The 26,776-nt window shown below is 50.3% G+C and overlaps 1 protein-coding gene across 1 annotated transcript in view; it reads left to right on the top strand.

Moving 5' to 3' along the window:
- Nucleotides 1-22,215, top strand: part of SEC14L1 (SEC14 like lipid binding 1) — a 51,904-nt gene extending 29,689 nt beyond the window's left edge. The window contains exons 3-16 of the mRNA XM_024761111.1: nt 4,247-4,396; nt 4,511-4,642; nt 5,892-6,020; nt 6,784-7,018; nt 8,236-8,345; nt 10,004-10,193; nt 11,021-11,109; nt 12,223-12,293; nt 13,233-13,404; nt 13,705-13,839; nt 15,809-15,943; nt 17,990-18,241; nt 19,435-19,613; nt 19,851-22,215. Of these exons, the coding sequence (XP_024616879.1) occupies nt 4,247-4,396; nt 4,511-4,642; nt 5,892-6,020; nt 6,784-7,018; nt 8,236-8,345; nt 10,004-10,193; nt 11,021-11,109; nt 12,223-12,293; nt 13,233-13,404; nt 13,705-13,839; nt 15,809-15,943; nt 17,990-18,241; nt 19,435-19,613; nt 19,851-19,956 (2,085 nt within the window). The 3' untranslated portion in view covers nt 19,957-22,215. The remainder of the gene's footprint in view (nt 1-4,246; nt 4,397-4,510; nt 4,643-5,891; nt 6,021-6,783; nt 7,019-8,235; nt 8,346-10,003; nt 10,194-11,020; nt 11,110-12,222; nt 12,294-13,232; nt 13,405-13,704; nt 13,840-15,808; nt 15,944-17,989; nt 18,242-19,434; nt 19,614-19,850) is intronic.
- Nucleotides 22,216-26,776: the final 4,561 nt, after the last annotated feature.

Raw genomic sequence — 26,776 nt, forward strand, 5'->3', positions numbered from 1 at the left:
CGTCTGATTGCTCCCCACGATTAGCTTTAGTTTGCCGTTTGCGTCGCGAGGACTTCGTGGGTTTGTGTGTGCTTCCATTGCAACCATTGGATTGTCAGATTGTCCCAAGTGCAATCGTTTGGTTAAGGTGATGTCTACTAGATCTTTCCATTATAAAGGTACCATTGTGCCTTTGTCACTAATGCTCGGCAGGACGATAATTTGAGGCTGTGGTATCTTCCAACAACTACCTTTCTGCAGCAACCATTTGTGATCCTTGCCTGAATCAGTTATTATAAATTGATGGTTGCAGAAGGATGATTTTTTCTAATTCTGTCATTCCTTCTATGATTATTAGGTGATCTTTTTCTGTAAAATTTCCTCCCCTGCCCATTTTTCTTGAGGATCACTCTATGATTTATAAAGCGTTACCACCTTTTTCCTTTCTGGTGCTCAAATTATCCCGGGATTGGCAAGTGGAACCCCTTCAGGCTGGTTCCGCATCAGTCACTGAGCACTTCCTTGATTTCTGGTAAGAAATACTTAAGACTAACCTTGACCTTTCCTTGCTCCAGACTTGTGATCAGCCATTTCTCCAGGGAGCACAGCTTCCTTTTTAGTAGGGAATGGTATTTAGGAAACAAGATCTGGATGCCAAGTTTGCTCATGGCAGCTGAGGTGTCATCACTTGGAGCCCCTTCCTGTGGATGGAGCTAGAACATATATTAACGTTTTGAATAAAATCAGAATGCTGCTATATTTCAGAGGCTCCAGAAACTTTACAGGTTGTAGTTCATGCTGGAAAACTAGGGCACTGGTACCCTAAGCAGTTTCAGAGACTAAAGTTTTGTCAACTTCTTGCAGTCTTCCTTTCCTTAACCCTCTAGAAAGTTAGGGTTTTCTGTGCTAACAGTACGCAGGACTCACTAACCTCACACATCTCTGAAAGATAGGCCAGGGTAAGTGAGCACAGAAGCAAGAAGCTGGATTCATTGGTTTATTTAGGAAGCTTTTATTCCGTATTTCAAAAAATGTTTACTGAACAGTGACTCTCTTCTTACTAGGCATTGAGTAAGGTCCTTGTTCTCCTGGATAATCAAAGAGAAAAAGGACTTGGTCTCTGCCCTGTGGCTGAGTGTCACCCTGCATCTGGTGGCAGGGTGACGGATGTGGAGGGAGGAGGGTAGATGCTTACTAACCACTTTCCACAACGACAGAGCTTTGGAGAGGAACATACCGATTCCTGTATTAGTGGCTCGTTAGCCTGGATACCTCAAATGCCATTTGGTTGGGGCATACCGAGGTAAAAATGAATGTCTCTGCAAATATGAATCTGCATGGAGGGATAATTTTACAGGGAATGGAAAGTTTTTACTACGTTTTAAATTCAGGGCTAGCTTGTGTGGGTAATGCCTTATGCTGACCACTCTATTTCAAGAATTTAAAGATGTGGGTATTTTGAAAATGGTATATAACAGGTACTTAAATAGGAGAGATCGGAGCCTAGGTTGTTGCTTGCTAAGTGCTTACTCTACCTTTTATGTAACTTAAAAAGAATTGTTTTGTTTGAAGCCCTTGTATTCTCAATTTCTTGATATGTCATAGTGCTGCAATGGACAAAGCCAGTTTTTTTTTTTAATGTAGTAAAATTTAAAAGTCAGTTTAGACAGTGTCAGTGTGTAGAACAAATGATAGCAATTTTTTTTTCTAGAATTGTTTGTGTGTGCAGTACTTAATACTAAAAATTTTAGGGCCTCATGGAGGCCTAAATTACCTATGCTACGATCTCAGCGGCTGAAAAAACTTCTTAAATGTTGTTTATTATAATATGCATTAAGAGAATTATCGTGCGATTTACCATCCCATGGTAGCAGTCACGGAATTCAGAATATATTTGAACGGCGGGGAGTACATAAGTATGAAGATTATATTTTCAACTCCCAAAGTAAAAACATTTAAAAAGCAAATGTAATTGGTCACCATGTGGGTTTTGCCTCCCTTCCTGACCATCTGGTCACATGGTAGCATTCCCTCCTTCCCTGCAGAAGAGGGCGGGGCCTTCTGTTGGTCCTGGTCTCCCCCCCCCCCCCCCCCCTCTAGGCTGGTGCTGAGCAGGGATGTTCCTTGTCACGGCGTCACTGCAGGCCCCCGTTTCCCTCCTCTGCCGGCTGTGGTTCTGTGCTCACGCCCCGAGGTATCCTCAAAGTCGCGCTCCTGGGTTCTCTTTCCTGGGAATGTTCTCCCCTCATCACTGACTATGAACAGCCCTTTCCATGCTTTGAGACCCGGTGTAAATGCCTCCTCTCCCTGGAAGCCTTCCGGAGCCTCCGTCCCTCTGTTCCTCTAAGCTGTGTGTTTTCTTCTCCTTAAGCCCTTACAGCACTTGCTATTCTTAGGACACTCCTGTGTATTTCCCTGACACTGTTTCCCGAACTGTCCGCTTCCTCTTCCCCTCCCTCCCATGTTGCCTAGCTGGGTACAGTATAAATATATAGACAGCAGGAGGGCAGCATACATTTTTCAGATTGGGGTAACTTTATAATGTTATGGAGAGAAGATGAGATACCAGAAAACTGAGAATTACTTGGAATGAAATGGTTGTGAACATCCTGGGTGGAGGAATTGCTAGGTCACTCCGGTGTTTTACGGGGTCTTCTGTGACCGCTCGTGTGATGAGTATACTTACATTCAAATGGTCGGGCCTGTTGAAGGGGAACGTCAGGGAACTTCTCCAAGAAGGCCAACTTTTTCAGTATGACGGTGCTCTGAAACTACGTGCACCTTGTTAGAAGTGCAGTCAGAGCAATCTGTGCCATTTCCACACTTTCATTAATCTTTCAACACCGTAAATTTCTTCCTTAAATCTGTGCTTGCTTGTCATTAAAGATGGGGTGTCTCAATTCCCCTTGCCCCCGTTTCTGCTCCCGCCTAAGAGGGGAGTGGCGTCTGTCAATCTAACATGACAGCATCTCACGGTACCGTCCCTTATTTTAGGGGAGCAGAACTGCGAGGCGAGCCCTGGGCTTCCTTTTTCAGGTTTCTTCTTACAGCCAGACACTGGTCGTCCCATGCCCTGTGGTTTCCTGTGTTTGCACACCTGTGATCCTTTGGATGGCTTAGGTTTTAGTGTGAATTCAACAGTATCTTTAGTTCAGTAATCTTCACAGATTGCTACAGAGCAAACTAAATCTGGTGCCTAAGTACATTTTCTAAAAGTTTGGATGAATTATGCAGCAAGTCTTTTTCTTTCTTTTTTCTAAATTAAGTTTCTTTCATGTTGAGATAATGGTAGACTCCTAGTATATTAATAACATATTATTCCCAAGGACTATTATGGAGCGATTCCATGTGCTCTCTACCCATCTTCCCCAAATGGTAACATCCAGGGAAACTGTTGTACATCGTCACAACCAAGATACTGACATGATGCAGTCAAGACAGAACATCTCCCAAGTGCCCCCGTCTTGTTGCCCTGTTGTAGTCACACCCACTCCCCTCCCACCCCCCACCCTTCTTTAACCCCTGGCAACCACTCATCTGTTATCCATTTCTATAATTTTGTCATTTCAAGAATGTTACAGAAATGTTTAAGTTCATGATCCACTTTGATATAATTTTTATGTAAGGTGTGGAGTTAGATCGAGGGGTCGAGGTCTTTTTTTTTTTGCCTGTGGGTGTGTAATTTCTCCAGTAATATGTGTGAAAAGGCCATCCTTCTTCCATTGAATTGCTTTTGCAGCTTTGTTTAAAAAAAAAAGTCAGGTGGGCATGTTTGTGTGGGTCAGCTTGTGGCTCTCTGCTCTGTCCGTTGACCTGTGTGTCTTCCCCTCCACCCGTGCACGAAGCCTGGATTCCTGTAGCCGTGTAGTAAGCTTTAATCCCGAGGAGAGGGATGTCTCCTGATGTGGTCTTCTTTTTCAAAACTGTTTTGGCTATTTTCGTTCTTTCTCCTTTCCATATAAATGTTTAAATCTTGTCTATAAGCTACAGAAGAAAATCTTGCTGTGATTTTGATAGGAATTTGTTAAAACTCTATATCCACGTGGGGAAAATTGACATCTTTACTATGTTGAGTCTTCCAGTCCATTAACGTTGAATGTCTTTTTCTTTTTAAAATAATGAAAGCTTAAGGTGTAAAGATGAAGATGGCTGTGATGTAACATGTTGCCACGTATTAAGAGGTGATTTTATTCCAGGGAGACTATCGAAGACAGACTGTCAGGTTGCATCTTTGTTCAATTCCTTTTTAAAAAAATTTTATTCATAGGCCTATGAAAGGAGGTTCCCTACGTGTCCTTTGATTCCGATGTTTGTGGACAGTGACACTGTGAATGAATTCAAGAGTGAAGATGGGGCTATTCATGTTATAGAAAGGCGCTGCAAACTGGATATAGATGCCCCTAGACTGTTGAAAAAGGTAACTGAAAAGGACACCTTAAAAGGCAGTCCCCCCAAAACCAAAACGAACTTATGCTTATAGTGTCTGTTGCTCTTGTTATTAACCCGTTTTCTTTCTGTTTCTGTTTTAAAGATTGCAGGAGTCGATTATGTTTATTTTATCCAGAAAAACTCACTGAATTCTCGGGAACGTACTTTGCACATTGAGGCCCGTAATGAAACGTTTTCTAACCGCGTCATCATCAACGAGCACTGTTGCTACAGCGTGAGTAACCGGCGCTCAGGCAGGGGCGCAGAGTGAGCTGGCGCGGAGCTTCTGAGAGTCGTTTGCCCGCTGCCTTAAGCAGTGCGTGAGGGCTGCCTTTGTCCGAGAGGCGGTTCTTCATCTCAGAGTCACTGGCTGCTGATGAGCGGGAGCGGCAGGTGTGGTGTACTGCAGGGTGGATTACATTGTTGTCGCAGTTCCGGTGGCCAAGTGATGGCCCGACTTGTTCTTTAATATGCCACATCGTTTCTGGCCACTCTGACACTTTAGAAATGTGTTTTGAGGGACCCAGGCTACTGTGTGCCCCGAAGATTGGAGCCGAGTGTGTTTATCTGCCCCCCGTCTTCACTGCTCACCACCCTGTTTCAAGAACTTCTCTGACCAGATTATTGGAAAAACCTAATAGGTCTCTCTGCTTCCACCCTTACTTTCCTGCAATATATCCTCGACACTGAATCCAAAGTGATCCATTTAAAGTACGTCAGATCATGTCATGCTTTCTTTGGGCTCAAACCCCTGCAGTGTCTCTGCATTTCACTCAGAGGAAAAGCCCAGAGGCCTTGCAGTGGCTCATGAAGCCCTGTTTTCTCCTCATCTCTCCTCTGCTGTCCTGCCTGCCTTGGGCACAGCCTGCCCGCTGTCTCGCTGGCTGTGGTCGTGTAGGCGAACTTCCCGGAGGACCTCTGCTCCTTCTGCCCCCAGACCTCCGCTTGACTCCCGTCCTTCCCTCCTTCCGGCTTCGCTCAGCTCTCCCCTTCTCGATGGAGCCAGCCCTGAGCACCCTGTTCGGTTCCGTAACCTGCCCTCCATCCCTTTAACCTGCACCAACTTGGCTTTTGTCCATAGTGCTTATCTTCAACAATGATATCATTTCTTACCTGTATGTTTGTGGCCAGTTGTCAGTCTCCTCCTGCTAGACTGGAAGCTTCACAAGGCAGGGATCTTGGTTTTGTTCATGGTGGAGAACATGGCTCGATGAATATGGTGAATGAATGAATAAATGAATGACTGAACCAAGAACGAAAATGAAGCTCTCCTTCTAATAGTCACTTTTTGACTATTTTAGAAACATTATTTGAGCCTTTTCATGAATTTGAACCTCTCTGTGTAATTTTTCCATCTGCTGTTTTCATGATAATAACATCGTTAGTAAAATAAATGTTTCTCCTGGGTACCAGTTGACTGAGGAGCAAATGATATTCTCAGTTGTCTGTATAATCAGTGGGAATACTTTCTCTTTTACCTGCAGGTTCACCCTGAAAATGAAGATTGGACCTGTTTTGAACAGTCTGCAAGTTTAGATATTAAATCTTTCTTTGGTTTTGAAAGTACAGTGGAAAAAATTGCAATGAAACAGTATACCAGCAACATTAAAAAAGTGAGTCTGTCTTGGGATTTTAAGGAAGCGGGTGGGCGGGAGTCTCTTCGGGAGGCTGGGAATGGGTTAGTCAGGGCTCCCGGGGGTGGAAGGGGTGGGCGGGGCTGCAGGTGACGCTGGTCGCTGGGGGACGGAGGAGGAGGGGTCTGCGGGCGCTGGCCTGGCGCCGCCCCCCTCCCCCCCCCCCATCCTGGCTTTTTGGGAAAGGTGAGCGCTGCAGTCAGGCCAGGCAGCAGCCCCCAGCAGCCCCGGGGCCAGCAGGGCCCTGCTGGGTGAAGGCGCTGCTGTCCTGAAGAGGCATTTCGGGGGGTCTCTCGGGTCCCAGGCGCTGAGAGGTGAGTGAGGTTCGTCTTCCTTGGAGTCTTCCCTTCCTTCTGGTTTTCATGCTGCTGCTCATCATTGTGGCAGTTGGGTTGCGAAACGTATCAGTATGTATGGGATTAGGAGTGCTTTCTGAAGGCTTGTTTTAAGTGATACTGGAAAGCATTTGGATTGAGACACAAAGCACATGTTGAGTACCAATGTGGTAAATCAGTGCTTTTAACTGGTTATATAAAAAATTCCATCTTAGATATGATTTCCTAGACCTTTAGAGAAGAGGAAGTAAGATTATGAAAAAAAAAAAAACAACCCACAAAGGCATTTGGCTTTTCTTTTTCCTATTTATGTAACTCAGTTTTTATCACGGTTTTAAAAACCCGTGAGGGATGAATAATTTGAAAACTCAGTATACACTAACTTTAAAACCGCTTTTGCTTCAAAGGGAAAAGAGATCATTGAGTACTACCTTCGTCAGCTAGAAGAAGAAGGCATCACGTTTGTGCCCCGCTGGACTCCACCTTCCCTTGCACCCTCTTCAGAGATGTCCTCATCCTGCAAGAAACCAGCAGCGCCGTTGGCTGTAGTGGTCCCAGACCCTGCGCTAAAGGAAGGGCTGAGCAGCGAGCCCCTCAGCACCCCGAGCGGGGTGCCTGAGCCCGCAGTGGGGACCCCTGACGGTGGGTCTGAGCGAGGCTTCGCTCTGAGAGCAAGACTCCAGGCTTACCTCGAGCCATTGCCTCTTGGGACGCTTAGAGGTTACACGAGCAGAAAATTGATCTCGTTACTGTCCCCTTTCCTCTGGCTTATATAACACATTGATTTTATTTTTCTCTTAGAATGAAGAAACTTCCTTCTAAGAAAAAAATAAGTTTTTCAAAAATGGGCAGGAAGGGACGTATCAAGCTATTCTTTACCGAGACCAGGAAATGTTTTTCATTTTAGTTGAAGGTATCTTCAGGGAATTGTAAGGTAGGAACTGATCTTTCTAACACAATTATATCATCACCAAACACATTTTAGGCTTACTAGATTCAAGGCACTGTTCTAAGCACTTTATGAACGTTCACTCATTTCACGATCGTTCCTGTCAGGTAGGAAGTGCTTACTGCTCGCATTTTATACATGAGTTAACTGAGGCTCGGTGGCGGGCTCCACCATGCCGTGCCGCCTTCTCGTGCGTTACGCCCGTGTGCGCACGCACACACACCTCTTTTTTATTTCTCAAACTTGTGCCCGTTGTAAAATAAGAAAATACAAGAAAATTCTGCCCTCATAAGTTTTGTTGAATTATTGGCATTTATCTTTCCATACCTTCTTCTCTGCGGCTCAGCTGTGCCCTTGGTTACTTTTCAACAGGTGGCAGGTGGCAGGCATTTTAGTTGCTTTGGCAATACGTTTTATTTTTCACTTTGGGAATTTTTCTTTGCTATGCTTAATTTGAAATCTCATTCTTCCAGTTTATGTTACCTTATGAGGAAGATTTCTTGTGTTCTTGAACATCCAAAATAGGTCTAGATCCACTTGTTTGTTTTATTTTGTAGTTTTATATGATGTGCGTCCTCCTTATGTAACTTTGAATTAAATATCATTAAATATCTGTAACAGCCATCATTCTGTCATGAATAGAGTTGATATTTTGCAAACAGAGTTGATCTGGTGGTAGTCGGGGCGTGTAAAGGAATTGGCACGTTTCTGTGTGGCTCTGGCAGTGATTGGGCTTAAAGACTGTCATTGGGGGTCTCTAGGGTGGCTGGTTAGAGTCCCCCGTCCCTGTCGTTCAGTCACCTCTCAGACTCCGGGACCACACAGGAACGTCACCAAGCAGGAGGACTTTGGAAGCCTTCGAGCTTCAGTGTTCTTTGTTGTAAATGATGTCCTGTAATTTATATTCCAGACAAACTAGACGCAGACTACATCAAGAGATACCTGGGTGACCTGACTCCACTGCAGGAGAGCTGCCTGATCCGGCTTCGCCAGTGGCTCCAGGAGACCCACAAGGGCAAAGTGAGAATTCACAGTCGTGTGCAGGGGCGCTGTTGTGGAGCCTCGGGTCCCTGGTCCTGTTCATAGCGACTCAGTAAATGTACCCGATCGCCATAGCTGGGGATGGCCCTTCCAGTCTAAAAGTCATTGAATCCGTATCCCTGTGTGTGGCATCCGAGTCTTTCGTGGCAAGTTGTGATCCCCTACTGTGTGTAATTAGCTGTACTTTTGTAGATGTTACAGAGAAGGGACTTGCTGAAAAACGATTATATGTCAAGTTGCAAAGCAATATTGTATTCCAAGTATTCATACATTTTAATTTTCAGAAGGTTTGGAAGTGGTTCACAGATTATTCAGAGGTTAGAACTGTCTGGGCTTTGATTTTTTTTTTTTTTTTGCGGTACGCGGGCCTCTCACTGTTGTGGCCTCTCCCGCAGCAGAGCACAGGCTCTGGACACGCAGGCTCAGCGGCCATGGCTCACGGGCCCAGCCGCTCTGCGGCACGTGGGATCTTCCCGGACCGGGGCGCGAACCCATGTCCCCTGCATTGGCAGGCGGACTCCCAACCACTGCGCCATCAGGGAAGCCCCTGGGCTTTGATTTTGAGGGTTTTGGTGAGCAGCCTCATAAGGAATTAGGTTTTTGTAATCCTCCAGCTGATGGGGACTAGTGAGGAGCAGAGGCAGGTTTGTGTGTCGGGGTGGTTACTCACTCGCTGGCCTGCCCTCTAAGTCTGTCAGTCTTGGTCACTAGCGCCCAACATCTGAGGACCGTTTGTATTAGTAATTGAGAACACAGCCCCTGTGGTAAGAGCTGCCATTTGTTGTGTGCTGACCGTGCACCAGCCTCTCTTTTAAGATCTTAATTAAATCCTCCCAGCAGCCCTATGGGGTCGTGCTATTTTTGTCAGCCCTGTGGTACACACAGAGGAGTTCAGTAACTTGCCCAGGGTCTGTCTTCTAGTGAGTGGTGGGCTGGGGTTGAAGCCAGGCCTTTGGGTTCTGGAACCGCCATTCCTAGCCACTTCCTTGTAACGGTGCTCCTTTCTGAGAGAAGGTGATGCCATCTCAGTGCTTTATTTTCCCAGGAGTGGGGTAGTTAAGGGGATGCCAACCACGCGTCCCCCATCTGTGCACCAGCAGCATGTGGCAGTGAGTGCGTGGCCGGGGTCAAGGGCAGCCAGTCCACGGGAGCCCCAGACACAGCCTCGGCCTGTGTTTTACTCAGGGAAGCCGACCTGTCGAACTTGTTGTTTGCCAGGAGCGGAACCTGGAGAAGGTTCCTGTGTGTCAGGACACCAGCACCACTACCCAAACCAACAACACTGTTTTGTGTTCTGGGTTTTTATTTATGTGTAATATACACACAGAAAAGTGCACAGATCATAATAACTCGTAGGCTAGCTCAGTGACTTGAATCATCTGGTGTTTAGGAAGTTCCTTACGCCTTCACTCTACTTCGCTGAGACTAGAATGGGAATAGCATGAAGATTATTCCGACTAATCATGCCGATTTTCTAAAGCATTAAGGAATTTCTGGTAATGGCTCATTTTACATAGTGCGATAGCAGCTCGCTGTTGATAAGAAGTGAGACTTTCCGAGTCTTGTTCCGTTGGTAACTTGGTTTTTCCCCTTTGCAGCTTTTAACATTGCTTAGAAACATCTCTAACTCTCAACAGATCCCGAAAGATGAGCATATTCTCCGGTTCTTGCGCGCCCGGGACTTCAACATAGACAAAGCCAGAGAGACCCTGTGTCAGTCTCTGACCTGGCGAAAGCAGCACCAGGTGGACTACATCCTCGACACCTGGCAGCCCCCCCAGGTCCTTCAGGACTACTACGCGGGAGGCTGGCACCATCACGACAAAGGTAGCTGGGAACTTGGCATCGGGACACGCGTAGAGACAGGCGGGCCCGTGGGCACGCTGCCCCTCCCTCCCCCGGCTTGAGCAAGTGGATGCCCGTTTCGCCGCAGCCACCCTGGGGATGCCCTGTAGAGCGGAAGGAAGGGCCTGAGGCTGCTGCTCCCTCACCGCTCTCGCTGCCCTCGGGCAGCCTGCTCCACCGCGTTCCTTAGTTGCGTGGAGTTTGACTTTATTTAAAAAACTTCGAAGGCGGAGGTTTTTCAGGAGCACAGTGCTAGGAAAGTACTTTCCAGTGACTTAACCCCTGCAATATCTGTAAAAACCTGTAGCCAGGTTTTGTACATCAGAATTTCAGCTCTACCTGGAGAGTGAACAAAACTTAAACCAAGAACAGTGATCCCTAACATGAATGATTAGGTGTGCGTGGGTTGGTTGGATTACCCTGCAGGACAGCCTGCGCCGTCGAAAGGCGTGCCTGGTGCTTCCTGACTCGACTTGGTGGCGGGTGGAGTGGGGTCACGGCTGAGCCCGGCAATGGACGCGGTGTGGGTGGTAGAGCCGGACGGAACACAGAGCTCCGCTGGGCCCCCTCTCTCCGTGCAGAGCGTCTCCGGGGCCCTGCTAATAAGCTGCTCCGTCGGCTGGCTTTGGTGGGGCGGGGTTGCGGGGGCCCTGTGGGCACCACAGAAGGCAGCTGCTGCTTCTCAGCGGGAGAGCGCTTGAAGCTCCTTTGGAACTTGGGTGAGCCCGTCTCCCTGTCAGGGCCTCAGAGCTGTGTCCCCAGCCTCATGTCAGGAATGGCGCTCACAACGCCTGTCCTTCCCCCTGCAGACGGGCGGCCCCTCTACGTGCTCAGGCTGGGGCAGATGGACACCAAAGGCTTGGTGAGAGCCCTCGGCGAGGAGGCCCTGCTGAGATACGTGAGTGCCCCCTGCAGAGGACACCGGGCTCCGCTGTGGCTTCACTTTCTTTCTCTGCCCGCAGGGGTGGGATAGGACAGCTGTCCGGTTGCACCAGCATGTTTTACTTTCATAATTAGAAAGGAAGATCTATTAATATATTTCAAAAACTTCAAAAGAGGGCACAAAAATTATAAAAGTGTTTTTCACGGTGGGGCAGCATGAACAGAAGAATCAGTATAGACCCTTGAGAGGGTATGGGGAGCTGGTCGCCTTTTCCTTTCTCTCCCACTGTCTCGGGCCGTCCCCTCCCACCCTCACTCTCTTTTTAAGATGCCCCTCAGATCGGACCTCATTTAATAGCACTGTCTCCACTGGCACGTCCATGATCCAGGCTCTTAGCATCTTTCATCAGGGCTACTTCCCTGTCTCCTTCCCTGTCTCCCTGACCCCTTCCAGGGCAGCTTCCACCGCGTGGGCAACGATGAAGAGAAGAATATTGTCCTTAAATTAGAAAAAACAAGCAAAAACTTTAAAAGGCATATCTATAATCCATTATCCCAAAATATCCACTGTTGGCATTTTGTTGCTATTCTGTTAGCGCTCGCCACTGTGCGTGTGCCGACATGGGCGTACGTATGCATCCACACGTACACACGTGTGTGCACAAAGATACGGGTGGACTACATCTGTTGGGGAAGGGCTTGTTACTCCAGATTGAAGGGTTCCCTTCAGCTGGGCTTCACGTCAGTTCTCAGACTGCCTCTTCTCTCGGCTGGTACGTGTGGCATCACAGTGCCCCCACTTGACGGACACTGATGTCCGACACTTCCGGACGTGTCTGCTCTGGAGATAGGTCAGCAGTTTGTGCCCTCCCTGCCCATCTGGAGACTCCTGTCATCTCACTGGGGAGCTGTCCCCTTTGCCACACAGGACAGCGCTCGTTCTCTTTGAAAGAGATGTTCTTCATCCGTGCTGTGTTTTGTGTGTATGAATGTGTCAAGATTTAAATACATGTCTGGGTTTACACACCTACCTAAAACACGCCGTGTTGCTGTCAGTCGCATAGCTTTGATACAGTCGTGGTAGCTTCTTAGACTGATCATGGAATCTTTATGGCCCTTGTGTACGTAGGTTCTCTCCATAAATGAAGAAGGGCTAAGACGGTGTGAAGAAAATACGAAAGTCTTCGGCCGGCCTATCAGGTAGCTGTGTGGTGCTGTTTGTCTTGCTGGCTTATTGAGAATATGAGTTAAGTATTTCTAGTTGATTTTTAGAACCAAAATCTGGTTTGATTTTATAGGACCAAGTGGAAATAGTTTACTGTTTACCATAATGCTCTAGGAGGCAGGTAAGAGGGAAACATGTAGAGCATGTAATATAGTCAGTTGTGAGGGACCGTTGCTAGAGTTTGGTGTTTCTGCCCCCAGGCATTGCCATCCCCTCAGTCTGAGTGGATTGGCGTGTCCGAGGTCTGCATGGTCCTTGCGAGCCCAGAGTCACAGGTGGTTGGTTTTTGCTCCTTTATTTTTTGGTGGTGGGGAGGTGGGACAGAAAAAAATTAGTCTGTGCTATTAAACCAAACTTCTAGTTATGGTAAACCCTTTTGAAAACGTGCAGTGGTTCAGAGGTTGGCATAGAGCAGGGTGTAGATGGTTAACTAGCGCGTAAGTTCCAGGGGGGCAGGGACTTTGAGGGCCTTTGCTCACTGCTGTATTCGCAGCTCCTGCCACAGTGCTTGACTCAATAACGTTTGTCAAAGACTAGGGTATCGCCGTTCGGTCACAGCACGTATTTAAATGCCACACCCCCCCCACTGGGTCAGTAGAGGGGGCTCAGCAGGTCAAGGGCAGCACGTGGCCTCCTTCGCTGGATTGCTGAGTGCGTCAGGCTGAAGCTTTGAGTCACGGTCCCTTAGCTCTTGGTGGCTTTGAAGTTTCAGGGATTAGTCCTACCACACCCATCCTGTATCTTGATACAAGCAGATATAAATAGAGTTCATTACACTGGGATTTTTAAAACCTGCTGTATCTATGGAAATGGATACAAATGACCGTATATAACATCGAAAAGAAAAGCAAGTCGCCCTGGGCCGCGGTTTGCCGAGTGTGCCGTGTACTGAACGGAGCTCATCTCACCTGCAGTTCGTGGACCTGCCTGGTGGACCTGGAAGGGCTGAACATGCGCCACCTGTGGAGGCCGGGCGTGAAGGCCCTGCTGCGCATCATCGAGGTGGTGGAGGCCAACTACCCCGAGACGCTGGGCCGCCTTCTGATCCTGCGTGCCCCCAGGGTGTTTCCTGTCCTCTGGACTCTGGTGGGTTTCCGTGTCGTTCTGCATAACTGGTAGCCGCTTGGAAGGTGCACACACGTGCGTTCATGTATGTGTATGTGTCTGTGACTCGAAGTCATAAAGCAAAATAAGCACAGAGACATCAGAGTTTCTCAGATTATTTAAGGAAAGAAAGAATTCCCGAGGGTCCTAATGTCGCGCACTCGGGCTTTACAGAAAAAGCGTGTCAAACTTGAATTCGCCCCGTAATATCACTGTGTAATTTTAATCTTCGAAATACAGCAAAGCAAATATGACTATGTGGTTTTTTCTGATTATTTATAGGTTAGTCCATTCATTGATGACAACACCAGAAGGAAATTCCTTATTTATGCAGGAAATGACTACCAGGGTCCTGGAGGCCTGCTGGATTACATCGATAAAGAGATTATTCCAGACTTCCTGAGTGGAGAGTGCATGGTACGTATCTAGGAAAGCATCTGTAGCAGAGGTGGATGCCGGTTTGCGCAAAGGATTTTCAGAACTTTTAGTTTGGATTATTTGATTGTCTTTCCGTTTTTGTTTTGGCTGACATCTCTCTGATACTGGGTTAAACTAAACAGAACCATTTCGGTAATTTTTGCTAACACATATGCTCCATTGTTAAATACTAATGAGACTGTTTTACAGTCAGCGTAATCGCAGCCTGCTTCATTCACTCAGCTTCGTGTGAGTCAGATTCTTTAATCGTTTTAGAGGAGCTGTGCATTTTTAAAAAACATTAAAAAATCAAATTGATTCTCAGAAAGATCTCCCCCTTGACACTAAATCAGGCTAATATTTTAAAAGGGATAGTTAAGGGAACTAGTTGTCCTGTATGTGATGTGGGGCTTTGAGCACATTGAGTTGCTAGGGAACTAGTTGTCCCGTATGTGATGTGGGGCTTTGAGCACATTGAGTTGCTAGGGAACTAGTTGTCCCGTATGTGATGTGGGGCTTTGAGCACATTGAGTTGCTAGGTTATCAGGCAGGCGGCTCCACTTCTTTACCCTGTACTGTGGCGATGGAGTCGGAGGAGTTTAGTTCCTTGAGGACTGTACAGCCTCGGGGGCACAATGGCCTGACGGGGCGGAGGGGGGTTGTGAAGGAAACAGAAGCGTGGTCCACGCATCTAGCTGACGTGACAGGTGACGGCCGCCAGCAGGGAGTAGTGGTTCTTCTCAGAGAGGGGACTTCCATCATCCTTCATAGTAAATAAGGTTAGCCGTTGAGATATTGAGATGTGGCCCCCCGGCTGACTCACGTATTTAGCTGATGATTGGGCGCTCGGGGGAACCCCTCTGGACCGTTCGAGGAATTTAACCGGCACTGAAATCAGCTCTGAGGCCTTCAGTCCTGCTCCAGGGAATCGCAGTGCAGCACAAAGGAGCAAGTGAGGTAGAAGACCTTCACTCACCCAGTGCCCGTGAGATTAAAGCGCGAGGACAGATCTGTAGAAACCCACAGACTTCGATTATATCAGAGCAGGGCCCGGCGAGGTTGCTTCTTCCAGTTACGACGAAAGCAACTGGGCTGCAGCAGAAGCAGGCCTGACTCCCCCATGAGGTGTTCAGGATGCTAAGAGTCCCGCAGTTAGCAGAGATCTCCCCACGCTGGCCGTTAAGGCTCCTTCTCTGCTCTTCCATGCCGCTGTCGGGCTGGCGTTGAAGAGACAGTGCTCGCTTCTGCCCGCTGCCGTCTAACGTGGCCTCGGTGCTGTGGCGTGTTTGTGTCCCGCTGCACTGCCCGCTGTAGACGGCTGTGTTTCTTTCCTGTGTGGTCGCCTCCCAGGGCTGATAATGGAAGCAGTGCTTGGATTTTATGAGCTCGAGTGTTAAGTCATTATATCCGGGTCAGTTAGGAAATTTATGAAATGTGCAAATTCTAATTCAGCCTGTTTCAAGCAAGTCCGAAAGTTGCTGCTCTTTATTATTTTCTGGCTGGTGTCACGGACTGATCGCTTGGTCTGGCTTAGACACGAAGCTTTCTTTATAGATTATATATCTTGACTGTAGTTGTATGTAACGAGAACAGTGCCTGTAGCTGCAGAGAATAAAACTCTTTTCTTAACATAATGTTTTCTTCTGCAGCGCAATATACGTACTTAACTATTCTTACATAAACCAGCTTCAGTAGTTGGATCCAGTCCCTCATACGCACTAGTGTGAATTCTGTGGCAAATCAGCTTCAACTTGTTCTCATTTATTTAAAGCGAGACACATGTATTTAAGTGGTTTTTCACAATTATTTTGCTAAGTAGTGTAGAGTGTTTTGCGACATGGCAGGTGTTGTCCATTTCCTAAGCGGCTCCGAGGAGTCGCGTGTGTCAGGACAAGGCGCTGCCGGCGTTTGGTTCTCAGAGGAGTGGCCTGTGTTGGCTCAGCTCGCACGACTGCGTTTACATTTCCAGTGTGAAGTGCCAGAGGGGGGCCTGGTGCCCAAGTCCCTGTACAGGACCGCGGAGGAGCTGGAGAACGAAGACCTCAAGCTCTGGACCGAAACCATCTACCAGTCCGCGAGCGTTTTCAAAGGGGCCCCGCACGAGGTAGGTGCCGGGACGAAGCCACAGGGGCCGGGACCCTGCTTCCCACCGAGGTTCTTCCGTGGGTCTCCCCAGCGGGGTGTAGTTTAGGAGGATCAGATGCTTTTCTCTGGTCTTGGTCTTTAGGTTTGTGTTGACACTGATCTGCAGTTTAGGTAGATGTCGACACAGGAGAGCAGGGCTCTCTCAGAGGGAAAGGGGGCTGCCCTTGGTCAGGGCGCCTGGAAGGAGGGTAGGCAGCTCGCGGTCCAGTTCACCCGAGAGCCTGGACACACAGGGCCGCGCAGCAGGTCTCCCCGTGGGAAGGTTTGTAGCTCTTCAGTTTAATGTACTCAGTGATCAGGACCAGTCGCATCTTCTGTTTTGTCTTGACTGGATTTGGGTATTTATTACCTTTAAGGAATTTGCCCGTTTTTATAAATCTGATGGAGTGAGGAGAAACTAGCACATGTGTTTTCTCTCCTTGCTGTCACGTGGTGGTGCAGAAGCAAGAGTGTGCCTGTGTTTTAACACGCGTGTGTGCTGTGGCGTCATGAGGGACTCAGCATAGACTGGCCCTTCCTGGACTTCGGGCTGAGGTTTGTGGCTCAGGATGGTGGGAGGGGTGGCACCTGGCATGGAGAGGCCGCTCAGCGCGCTGGGCTGCTGGCCGGGTGGACAGTGGTGGCCGGGAGCTGACGCCGTACTGCCTCCTCCATCCTCCTGGCCGGAGTGTGTCCCGCACGGCCCACCTGTGACTCGTGGGGCGAGTGGACATGGGGCTGTGGTTTGAGCGAGCAAAAAAGACAGGTTCGATGTACCTTATTCATAGCCTCTGTAGGGGGAAGTCGACTGTGTCTTGAGGATTATTTGTATTCGTTTTTTATTTGGAGGCCGGCAGGCGCGAGGAGGCCAAGTTCTTTCCTTAGGTTGTGGTTGCTCTCGTCCAGGGTAGAGGACTCCGTGGTGTGATGTGTTCTTGTGAGTCACAGGATACCTGTGCAAGTGTCTCTACATCAAAACTGAAAACTTCAGTTCTGCTTTGGGGGTTCAGTAAAGCGCAAATCGAGAACGGTGGTCTCATGAAATGAGCACTGAATTCCTCGTCCCCGCTGTGAATGCAGGAGCGAGAGTGCCGGTCCGCAGAGGGGCTGACGTCCAAGGGAGCTCTGCCCTCAGAGCCACTTTGGTGTCGTTGGTGCCACCGCTGTGCTTAGATGCAGCTCTTGTGCTTACGGAATCCGCTCTTTAGGGAGATTCTGTGTGGCTCTGTCAGCGGTGAGAAGTGGCCGTGGTGGGGCCAAAAGGGCTGCTTGACGAGAAGCAAAGCGCTAACACGCCTCCCGGAAGGCTCAGCGGGCAGGCTTCCAGGGCAGGGTGGGGTGCGGGGCCTGGCTTCTGCTGGAATTTTTTAGTGAATACATAACTTTTTACAGCTGGTTTTAATTCTCACATCCCTCCCACAGTAATCTTTTGAAACTGTAACTTTGATCATTCCCTGTGGGGAGGCTGTATGGGCGCCGCATGAAATTCAGCTTTTAGGTTGGCACTTGACACCCGGGGCCCTTCCCCACCCCAGGGCCACGTGGCACCCTCTTCCCACCTAGCGCAGCGGCCACGGGCAGAGGCCACTCAGCCTGCGCTCGCGTCCACCCCGCTCCCCGCTTGCATGCTTCCTTCCCGTCCCTCCTGGGCTCTTCTGCGACCTTCCCTGTGCTCTTCAGCCCAGAGCAACCCACGGAACCACTTCTGTGGTGTCTCGCGTTATTTCTGTTTTGTATTAAGACACTTTTTACAGCCAGCACTGGGTGTTTTAAAGCACTCAGGGAATTGAGGGGAAGCTTGGACCATAGGTGTGGCTGACAGAGCACAGAGCTTGGCGCTGACGCGTAGCAGGAGCAGCTGGGTGAAAGAAAGAAAAGAGCGAGCAGAGGCCTGGAAGGTGGGGTGAGGAGGGTCGGCCGTGCGCGCCCCCCTCGCCGGGGGAAAGCTGCCGGGGGGCCTGCTGCCGCGGTGTCGCCTCGGAGGCCCGTGCTTATTTTGGTGGGTTGATGCAACCTCTTTTTCCAGATTCTCGTTCAGATTGTGGATGCCTCTTCGGTGATCACTTGGGATTTCGATGTGTGCAAAGGGGACATCGTCTTTAACATCTATCACTCCAAGAGGTCGCCGCAGCCGCCCAAAAAGGACTCCCTGGGGGCGCACAGCATCACTTCCCCGGGAGGGAACAACGCACAGCTGATAGACAGAATCTGGCAGCTGGGCCGTGACTACAGCTTGGTGGAGTCACCTCTGATCTGCAGAGAAGGCGAGAGCGTGCAGGTGAGGTCTCCCGGAGCCCCCGCGAGCGTGCAGGTGAGGTCTCCCGGGGCCCCCGCGAGCGTGCAGGTGAGGTCTCCCGGGGCCCCGCAGCGCGGCTCTTCCGTCGGAGAAGGCAGTCTCGCTTCGGCCCCGTCCTGCGTCTGCAGACAGGCAGTTCAGTGTGTCCTCTTAGTTACGGTTAGAGTCGCTTAAGAAGCCGAGCGAATCCCAGAAGAACCTAGAGCTCAGCAGAATCCATTACTTGTATCTAAAGTCATGAATTATTTCTGGAAGTATTTTCACAAAAGCGACATGGAAGAAAGGGAAAGGCATTCGGTGCACGTGCAAAGCTGGGATTGAGAAGGCTTCTGCTAAGACGGCCTTTGACCTGGCGGCATTCTTCTCTTCAAGGAAAATCACCCCGAATAGAAGGGAGAGAAACAAGTAATTAGGGAACTATTAAGTGTCATTACTAAGCATCCTACTTTATCTTAAATGCTCTGTCGGCTCATTTAAAATTTTGGCTGGTTATTCCGAGTGCCTGAGCTCAGAGTGGTAGCTCTCGGGTGCCTCTGGCCTTCATAATAGATGCATAATTTTGCTGTCTTTACGGTTTTCAGGGATAAGCCTGTCAGTGTTTTGGTGGTCTTAGAAGCAGGGTAAAAGAGAGTATTTTATTCCATTTTTAAAATAATGAACATTTTAATCTGTATCACAGCCTTTAGTTCCAGAATTAAGGGAGAAAGTAGTTTTCACTATTGGCATTCTATTGGCATTCTACTTTAGATTGCCGTCCTTTTAACCCAGAATACACCGGTAAGGTCATTGGAAGCACATCAGAGAGAACATCGCCTGGTCCAAGTGGCCTTTTTTGACCCCAGGCCCTCAAGGGTGAGCAGGGGACCCCCGGGCGCTCCCACCCTGCAGGCGCCTGCATCCGCCTCCCACGGTGGAGTCCTGGGGGCGGACAGCCTCTGAGGGTCCCTCCCGTGGCCTCCCCTGCTCCTGGCAGAGGCCTGGCTGCAGGGCCAACACCCGGGAGGCAGCGTGGGGTGGACCCCGATCATGAATCAGGGCAGCCAGTCCTTCCCCCGTCGAGATGGTCAGTAATCGGTGTTGGATTCGAGTGGACCCAGTCTCCTGGCGTTTGTCAGACCCGTTGTGGGAGGGCACGCGAAGCAGGGCCTCAGCTGGTGCCGCCTGACTCGTTCCAGGGCTCCCACGTGACACGGTGGCCGGGCTTCTACATCCTGCAGTGGAAGTTCCACAGCATGCCGGCCTGCGCCGCCACCAGCCTGCCCCGCGTGGACGACGTGCTGGCCTCCCTGCAGGTCTCTTCCCACAAGTGCAAAGTGATGTACTATACTGAAGTGATCGGGTCCGAGGACTTCCGGTGCGTGAGGCCGGGGTCCAGGCTGGGGCGGCCTTCGGGCCCCCTGTCGCTGGTAGTTCACGGTGTCATCAGTGTGGGAGGGCGGTGGTGGGCTGTGTCCCCCTGGGCCCTGCACGGCCGGCCCGGCTCTGGGGGGCGCTGCGGGGAGCGGGCTGGGAGCGGCCTGGGATCGGCCAGGAAGGCGGTGGGCGGCCGCGGTGGGGTCCTCACACAACCCACTCCCCGTGCTTCTTGCAGAGGCTCCATGACCAGCCTGGAGTCCAGCCACAGCGGGTTCTCCCAGCTCAGCGCTGCCACCACCTCGTCCAGCCAGTCCTACTCCAGCTCCATGGTCTCCAGGTAGCGCCCAGTGCGCGGAGGGGACGCCCGCCGCCTCGGGCCGCCGCCCAGCAGCCGCGTTGTGCAGCCTCCTCTGGCCCTCTAGGTAGCACGTAGCTCTCCAGGGGGCAAGCGTAGTCACTGACCCCGAAACACTCTCGACAGGTCGTTGTAACTCTAGCTCAATAGCCGTAGGATTTGCATACAGTGTGCACAAGGGCTCTCTCTTCAAAGAAAAGTAGTTTATATACCAATTAAGAGGTTGCCTTTGTCTCAAATGTTGATGCAAAAAATGTTTCCAAGCACCTCCACACCATCCCTTAGTGGATGAACTCCCCACCACCCGTCAGAGGTGACCCGCCTTCCTCCGCGGAGCAGAAGCTGCCAACCTGTCCCCTGCCCTGCCTCTGGCCCTCACCTCCTCCCTGCCGGTGGTCGACGCGGTCCGAGGATTCAGTGACTGCCCGCTAGGCTCCTTTTCCTCTGAGCAGACGCCGCTCAGAGGGAACCTGTGGGCACCGCGGCCCGGCTCCGGGGCCAGACGGACCCACTGTTGTAAAGTGGGTCTGGGGGGTCAGGGGCTCTCGCGGACTCCCCACGATGCCAGGAAGAACACCGCCATCATTAAACATTATTTTCTCTTTCCTCCTTTCAAACCTTTTGGTACCTTGAGAGCAGGCTTCCTCTGTCCATGAACTTGGGCCGAGGGCGTCCTCTCCCTTTTCCTCCCGGTGTGTTGCTCTTCCTACCTGCACGCGTTAGTTCTGAACTCACTCTAGATTGGCCTCCCCTAGGCCCCTCACAGCTTGGTAGCATCAGAGCCCAAATGGTTCTTCTAGTCACTAGAAGGGTACTTAAGAGACAGTCCCATCTGCCGTTTTGAAACTGTCCTGTGTTCGTTGTGTGGCCATGTCGGGACAGCCTGTGGCCTGGGGGAGCCCTGCTTCTTTGTGACAGGAAATTGTGGGCGTGTGTGTGTGTGTGTGTGTGTGTGCCTGCAGGCATGTGCGTCTCGGGGTGGGTGTGTGTCAGCGGGGGACAGGGTGAGTAGAAACTTAGTTCAAGTAATGAAAGGTTCGATTGCATAGAAGCAGGTCAGATTGTGAGGTCGGTCTGCTTTTTACTTTTTCTTTTTGATTCCAGTTACCAAGCCTGGTCTACCTTTTATTGGCCCTCGTTTTCTCCGCTTGTTATGGGAAAAGCAGGTTCTTTGCGAATCTGTCCAGGTGTCGCCTTGGGTCAGTCTCTGTGGTGAATGAAGATGTGTGTCGTGGTGGGTGCGTGGCGGAGGCTCTGCTTTTAAGGATCTGGGCCAAAAGCCAGGCGGCCATCCTCAGTGTGTGACGGGCACGGAAACCCTGAGTTGTGTTGTTGTAAACCTGCCCTGGAGGTGTTAGGTGGCTGCCGCGTGGCAGGAGAGCTGTGTGGACGAGCGTGCGCCCGCGGGGAGGTGTCTGCAGGGCTCCGGAGGGGCGGAGCAACCGTCTCAGGCAGCGATACTCGGTGGCTGCCTGCACGCAGAGGACGTTCTGGGCGTCTCCCAGGGCTGCTGGCCCGTCAGGAGCACAGCTGTGCATTTCCTACACAAGAGAAGCTCACCATTGGCACCTAAAGCCTTGTTTCCAGAAAGCACAGTAGGGTTAGTTAGTGCATCCGTGCTGCTTCCTGTTTCCAAATTCTCAGGACCTGAAGACAGTCCCGTCTCTCTCCTTCTCTCTCTTTCTCTGTGTCTCAGATGGCGATTTTGCTGACAGCTGCCAAGAAAACACTTCACTGACAGTCCACATCAGCCCAGGGGCGCTTGTAGAGCTATCTGAATTGCGGCCACCCCTCCCCCAGTCTGAAGAGCGGCTCTTTTTGAGCTGACTCGGAAGTGGCACTGTCTTATCCCCAAAGAGTCGAATGCATCCTTAAGCGTTCACAGCACATCACTGCACAAATCCTTACAGGGTTCCTCCTGAGTACCCATCGCCCTGTCCTCCTTGGACGGGGGCTGTGAGGCAGGTAGACTTCGATCACGCAGTTACCGTTACTCTACTTCAGTGCCCTGCACTCTTTTTAAAATGCTGCTGTCGTTTCACCTGTTCTCAGCACTAACGATCCTTTTGGTTTCCCCTCTGTTACTAGTGTCTTAATTCACTTTCTTTCCTAATTTCATTATTTACGTATCAAATTCTGTAAATGTTTTGTAAACATATTACCTCACTCTTGGTAATACAATACTGATAGTCTTTAAAAGATTTTTTTATTGTTATCAATAATAAATGTGAACTGTTTAAAAAAACGAATGTCTTTTTCTTACTGTGAATCGGCAGTCTCCCTTGAAGGGTGTGACGTCCTTAGGAGACTTTAGAGATTGAAGGAAGGGGAGATTCTGGAGCCAGAGGACTGGTGTTCCAGAAGCTCGGGAACAGTGGCTAGCTTGTGAGGGGCCATTGTACACTGTCCTGCACACATGTTGCAGCTGTGGGCTGCCGATTCCTCAGGAGTGTGGAGCCCGGTACTTACAGCTCCCTCGCTTCCGGAAGAGAACAGGCTGTAGTTTTCCTTAAACTCCATGAGGTCGAACAGGACTCAGCCACGATGCAATGTTTCTTTAGTAACAAAATGGGTCCTTCTGTCAGGTGGCCAGCGTGGACCCTCAGAAACCTGGGCCGCCTTGTCCCCGGCTCCTGCAGTTGGGCTGCCGGGGTGGGCCGCTGCACATGCAGGAGCAGTGCCTACCCCGTCAGGAGCCTCGAGGGCCCGTCCTTGGTGGCAGCGGCCGTGGGACCGGCCCGGCCGCGGGGTGGGCGCGGGTGACGCCTGCGTGAGCCCCCATGCCCACGGCCCAGCCTGGGTTGTGAGCCCGCCCCCCGGCAGTCGACACAGGAGACGGGCTTCAGTCCTCCCTCAGCGGCACCTGCAGGACGTGCAACTGATGACTCAGCCAGCCTGTCCCCGAGGGAAGGGAAAGGCTTTTCCCACGAATTCCTTCGAGCTCTGCCATCTCCTGGGCCCACTTTACCAAGCCTTTGGTTTAGCGTCAGGTTCTCGCAGTGGTGGCCAGAGCAACGTGAAAAGCAGATGAGGCTGTGGGCACCTGTCCCCCGCTGCCCGTCTCTGACTATCTCAGGGCCACAGTGAAACGGGGCGTCCTGACAGCGGGCGTCAGGTTTTTGTACCGGGCCACCAAGCTGTAACATGTATTGATCCGTAAGTGTGTCGTTCCCTTTAACACCAGGTCTCATCAGACGTCGACAGAGCCTAACCACAGGCTGCATTGCAGTCCTGAGTCGTGGCAGGGGTGTTCTCGGTAAAGTGTTGGTGTGAAACAAACCAATGAATCAGTTTTGTTTGAAAAGTTAGGGCTTTGGAAAGCAGGGGATTCTGGGAGGATTGTAGTGTCGTCCCCACACGAAAACAGAAAGACCGATGTGGAACCTGAAACCTCCGTACAACTGACTTGTACCCTAGAAAATGGCTAAATGGCAAAGCTTATGATATATATTCTCCACAGTTAAAAAAAAAAAAAGAAAGAAAAAGCTATGGACATAATTTACAACAAAGCTAGGGGATAAGGCCCAAATAGAGGCACAAACCAGCTATAGTCACAAGACTCATGTTAAACAATGGAGTGTCTGGGAATTCCCTGGTCCAGGGAGTCCAGTGGCTAGGACTCCGTGCTTCCACTGCAGGGGACACGGGTTCTATTCCTGGTTGGGGAACTAAGATCCCACATGCCGTGGGGCACAGCCAAAAAAAATGAGGGGAGAGTGGGGACGGCATATGCAAGAAATTAACATGGTTATTCTGGGCGTCTTGGTATGTAATATATGTGTGTATGTATGTATACACATACATAGACACATAGGTCACATACTAAGAATAACCATGTTGATGTATATATGCTTGGATACATATGTAACATGTTTGTGTGTGTGCACGTGTATATGTGTGTGTATACAGGTATAGCCTGCTTTTCCAGAGTTCGTCTTACACCATTTTGCTTTTATGAAAGACCTACATTAATACCCACTTTCGGTAACAACTCCGAAGAGGATTTTTGCGTTCATGAATAAAGGCAGAGAGCGAAGACAGCATTCAGTGTTGGTTTTGCATGGGATGGAATGGGAGGCGTGGGGCAGTTCTTATTCACTGAGTCGCAGATTCGACATGTGTGCTCTTCCATGTCTGTGTTTTATCTTACAATAGAAAGGTTTTTTGTTTTAGTTAGGGCTTTAGGTGGGCTAGTTTGCCTTCAAGGAAAGTAACGCAGGTTCTTGAATTGGGAGTTTCCTTCTTTTACCCAAATCACCATGTGGGGACTGCTGGCACCTATGGCCCAGGCACTGTGGCCGGGGACGTACCCTGCAGTAGCTAGTGTTCAATCCTGCGTGTGTTGTGTCTGTGCCCAGGACAGCAAAGCAGAGTCACCCAGCTGGTGACAAGTGACAGCAAGGCTCCTGCAGTTCTCCAGGAGAAAATCTGAGGCCAGTCCCTTTAAAGCTCTGCCCCTTGCCATGTGCTGCCCATGACCCGTCCTTTCTCTTTCTTCAAATAGAAGCAACTAGACTGTTTCCCACTCTGACCTTGCCTTTGGGTTTAAGAGCTCGGTCAGTCACCAGGACCCAGTTTGACAGCGACAGAGAGCCAGCTACGAGCCCTGGGAGATTCAAATTACTGAGCCTCTGTGCACCAGTCCCAAACCACTCTGTGTCAAAGTGAGACACAAGCACAGAGGGTTTCTGGGCTATTTCTGGGAACCAAAGAGGGGCAGGTGCCAGGCTGCAGAAAGGAGGACCCTCTCAGCTCCACCTGTAGAGTCTTCCAGATTTCCACGGAATTGTCTGGCTGCCAAGTCCTTCTCCTTCCCTTTTGCAAGGCTGGTCTACACTCTAGATCTGAGTCCCTGGGGCTACAGCCAGAGAGTGAAACCCAACCTCAGCCCCCAGGTGGAGCCCGTTTCCAGCCGGCTGCAGGTGGTCACGGCTCCATCCAGGGAATTGCCTCCGCGGGCGCCACCTTGTGGCCACATGGGAGATGCTCATCCCGGTCACCGAGCTGGGGCGATGAGCGTGTCTTTGCTCCTTTCACCTCTGCCCCTGGCGTCCGAGCCATGGGAGCAAAGTCTCCAGCCCACATGTCTACCGAAATCTTACCTTGGGAGGGGTGTGATAGTTAATTTTGTGTGGCAATTTGGTTGGGCCATGGGCCAGATATTTGGTCAAACTAAGGTTCTGAGTGTGTGTGTGAGGGTGTTTTGTTTTTTTGTGGTTTTTAAAAAATAAATTTATTTTTGGCTGCATTGGGTCTTCGTTGCTGCACGTGGGCTTTCTCTAGTTGCGGCGAGCAGGGGCTACTCTTTGTTGCGGTGCGCAGGCTTCTCATTGTGGTGGCTTCTCTTGTTGCAGAGCACGGGCTCTAGGTGTGCAGGCTTCAGTGGTTGTGGCTCATGGGCCCAGTAGTTGTGGCCCGTGGGCTCAGTAGTTGTGGCTCGCTGGCTCTAGAGCACAGGCTCAGTAGTGGTGGCGCACGGGCTTAGTTGCTCCACGACATGTGGGATCTTCCCGGACCAGGGCTTGAACCCGTGTCCCCTGCATTGGCGGGCGGATTCTCAACCACTGCGCCACCAGGGAAGTCCCTGTGTGGGTGTTTTTCGATGAGAGTAACATTTACTCAGTAGACTGAGTAAAGCAGATTGCCCTCCCTAATGTGGGTGGGCCTCATGCAGTCAGTTGAAGGCCTGAATAGAACAAAAAGGATGACCTTCCCCCAAGTAAGATAGGCTTCCTCCTGCCCAATGGCCATGATATGGGATACTGGTTTTTCTCTCCTTTGGACTGGAGCACTGGCTCTTCCTGGGTCTCAGGCTGCCGGCCTCCAGACGGGAGTTATGCCATCAGCTCTCCTGGGTCTCCAGCTTGCCCACTGCAGGTCTTGGGACTTGTCATCCTCCGTCATCATGTGAGCCAATTCCTTATAATAAGCCTCTTTCTGTATATATGCATCCTATTGGGTCTGTTTCTCTGTGGAACCTTGACCGATTACAGGAAGTTTGCTCCAAAGTCCTGGCATTGCAAAGCCTTTGACATTTACCAAAAACTGGTTAATCTGGAATCATATCTCGTTGGGGTGTGTGTGTGTTTTGGTTTGGGTTTTTTCCATCAGTAGGCTTATCCTTCTTTATGTAGAATAAAATTCCAGGCTGGGGACTTCCCTAGTGGTCCAGTGGTTAATAATCCCCCTTCCAATGCAGGGGATGTGGGTTTGATCACTGGTTGGGGAACTAAGATCCCACATGCTGCAGGGCAGCTAAGCTGGTCCGCCACAACTAGAGAGAAGCCCGCGCACCACAACCAAGAGCCCGCACGCCGCCGTGAAGATTCCGCATGCTGCAACTAAGACCCGATGTAGCCAAAATAAATTAAATAAATTTTAAAAAAAGGAAGCAGCCATTAAATTTTCTAAAAAAAATGAAAAAAAGAAAAAAAAATCCGGTCTGTCAGAGCTGGGCAAAGAGCTTAGCCTGATCTGGTTCCAGCTCTTGCAGCTTGAGAAGGTACAGCCCAGAGGGGTGGGGGGGGGGGTGTTCCCCGAGCAGGGGGCCGTGAGTCCCCCTCCTCAGCCCCGATTTCATCCACCCACCGTGAAGGCTGAGCCGGGAGAGCTCCTGCATCCCTTCCATCTCGCTGTCCTTGCCGCTGATCATAAAGTGGGAAGAAGCAGGTTATCTCCTCGGGTCGTTGTCAAGACACAACAGCAAGCGATACTAGCGCATGTCACACACACTTGGAAGCGCTCTGCGAACGCGGGGAGTGCGGTACAGCCGGGGCGCACCAAGGACTTGGGAGCACAGCCAGGCC

The sequence above is a fragment of the Neophocaena asiaeorientalis genome, unplaced genomic scaffold (genome assembly GCF_003031525.2).
Source record: "Neophocaena asiaeorientalis asiaeorientalis breed wild unplaced genomic scaffold, Neophocaena_asiaeorientalis_V1.1 scaffold30, whole genome shotgun sequence".
Lineage (NCBI taxonomy): Eukaryota > Metazoa > Chordata > Mammalia > Artiodactyla > Phocoenidae > Neophocaena > Neophocaena asiaeorientalis.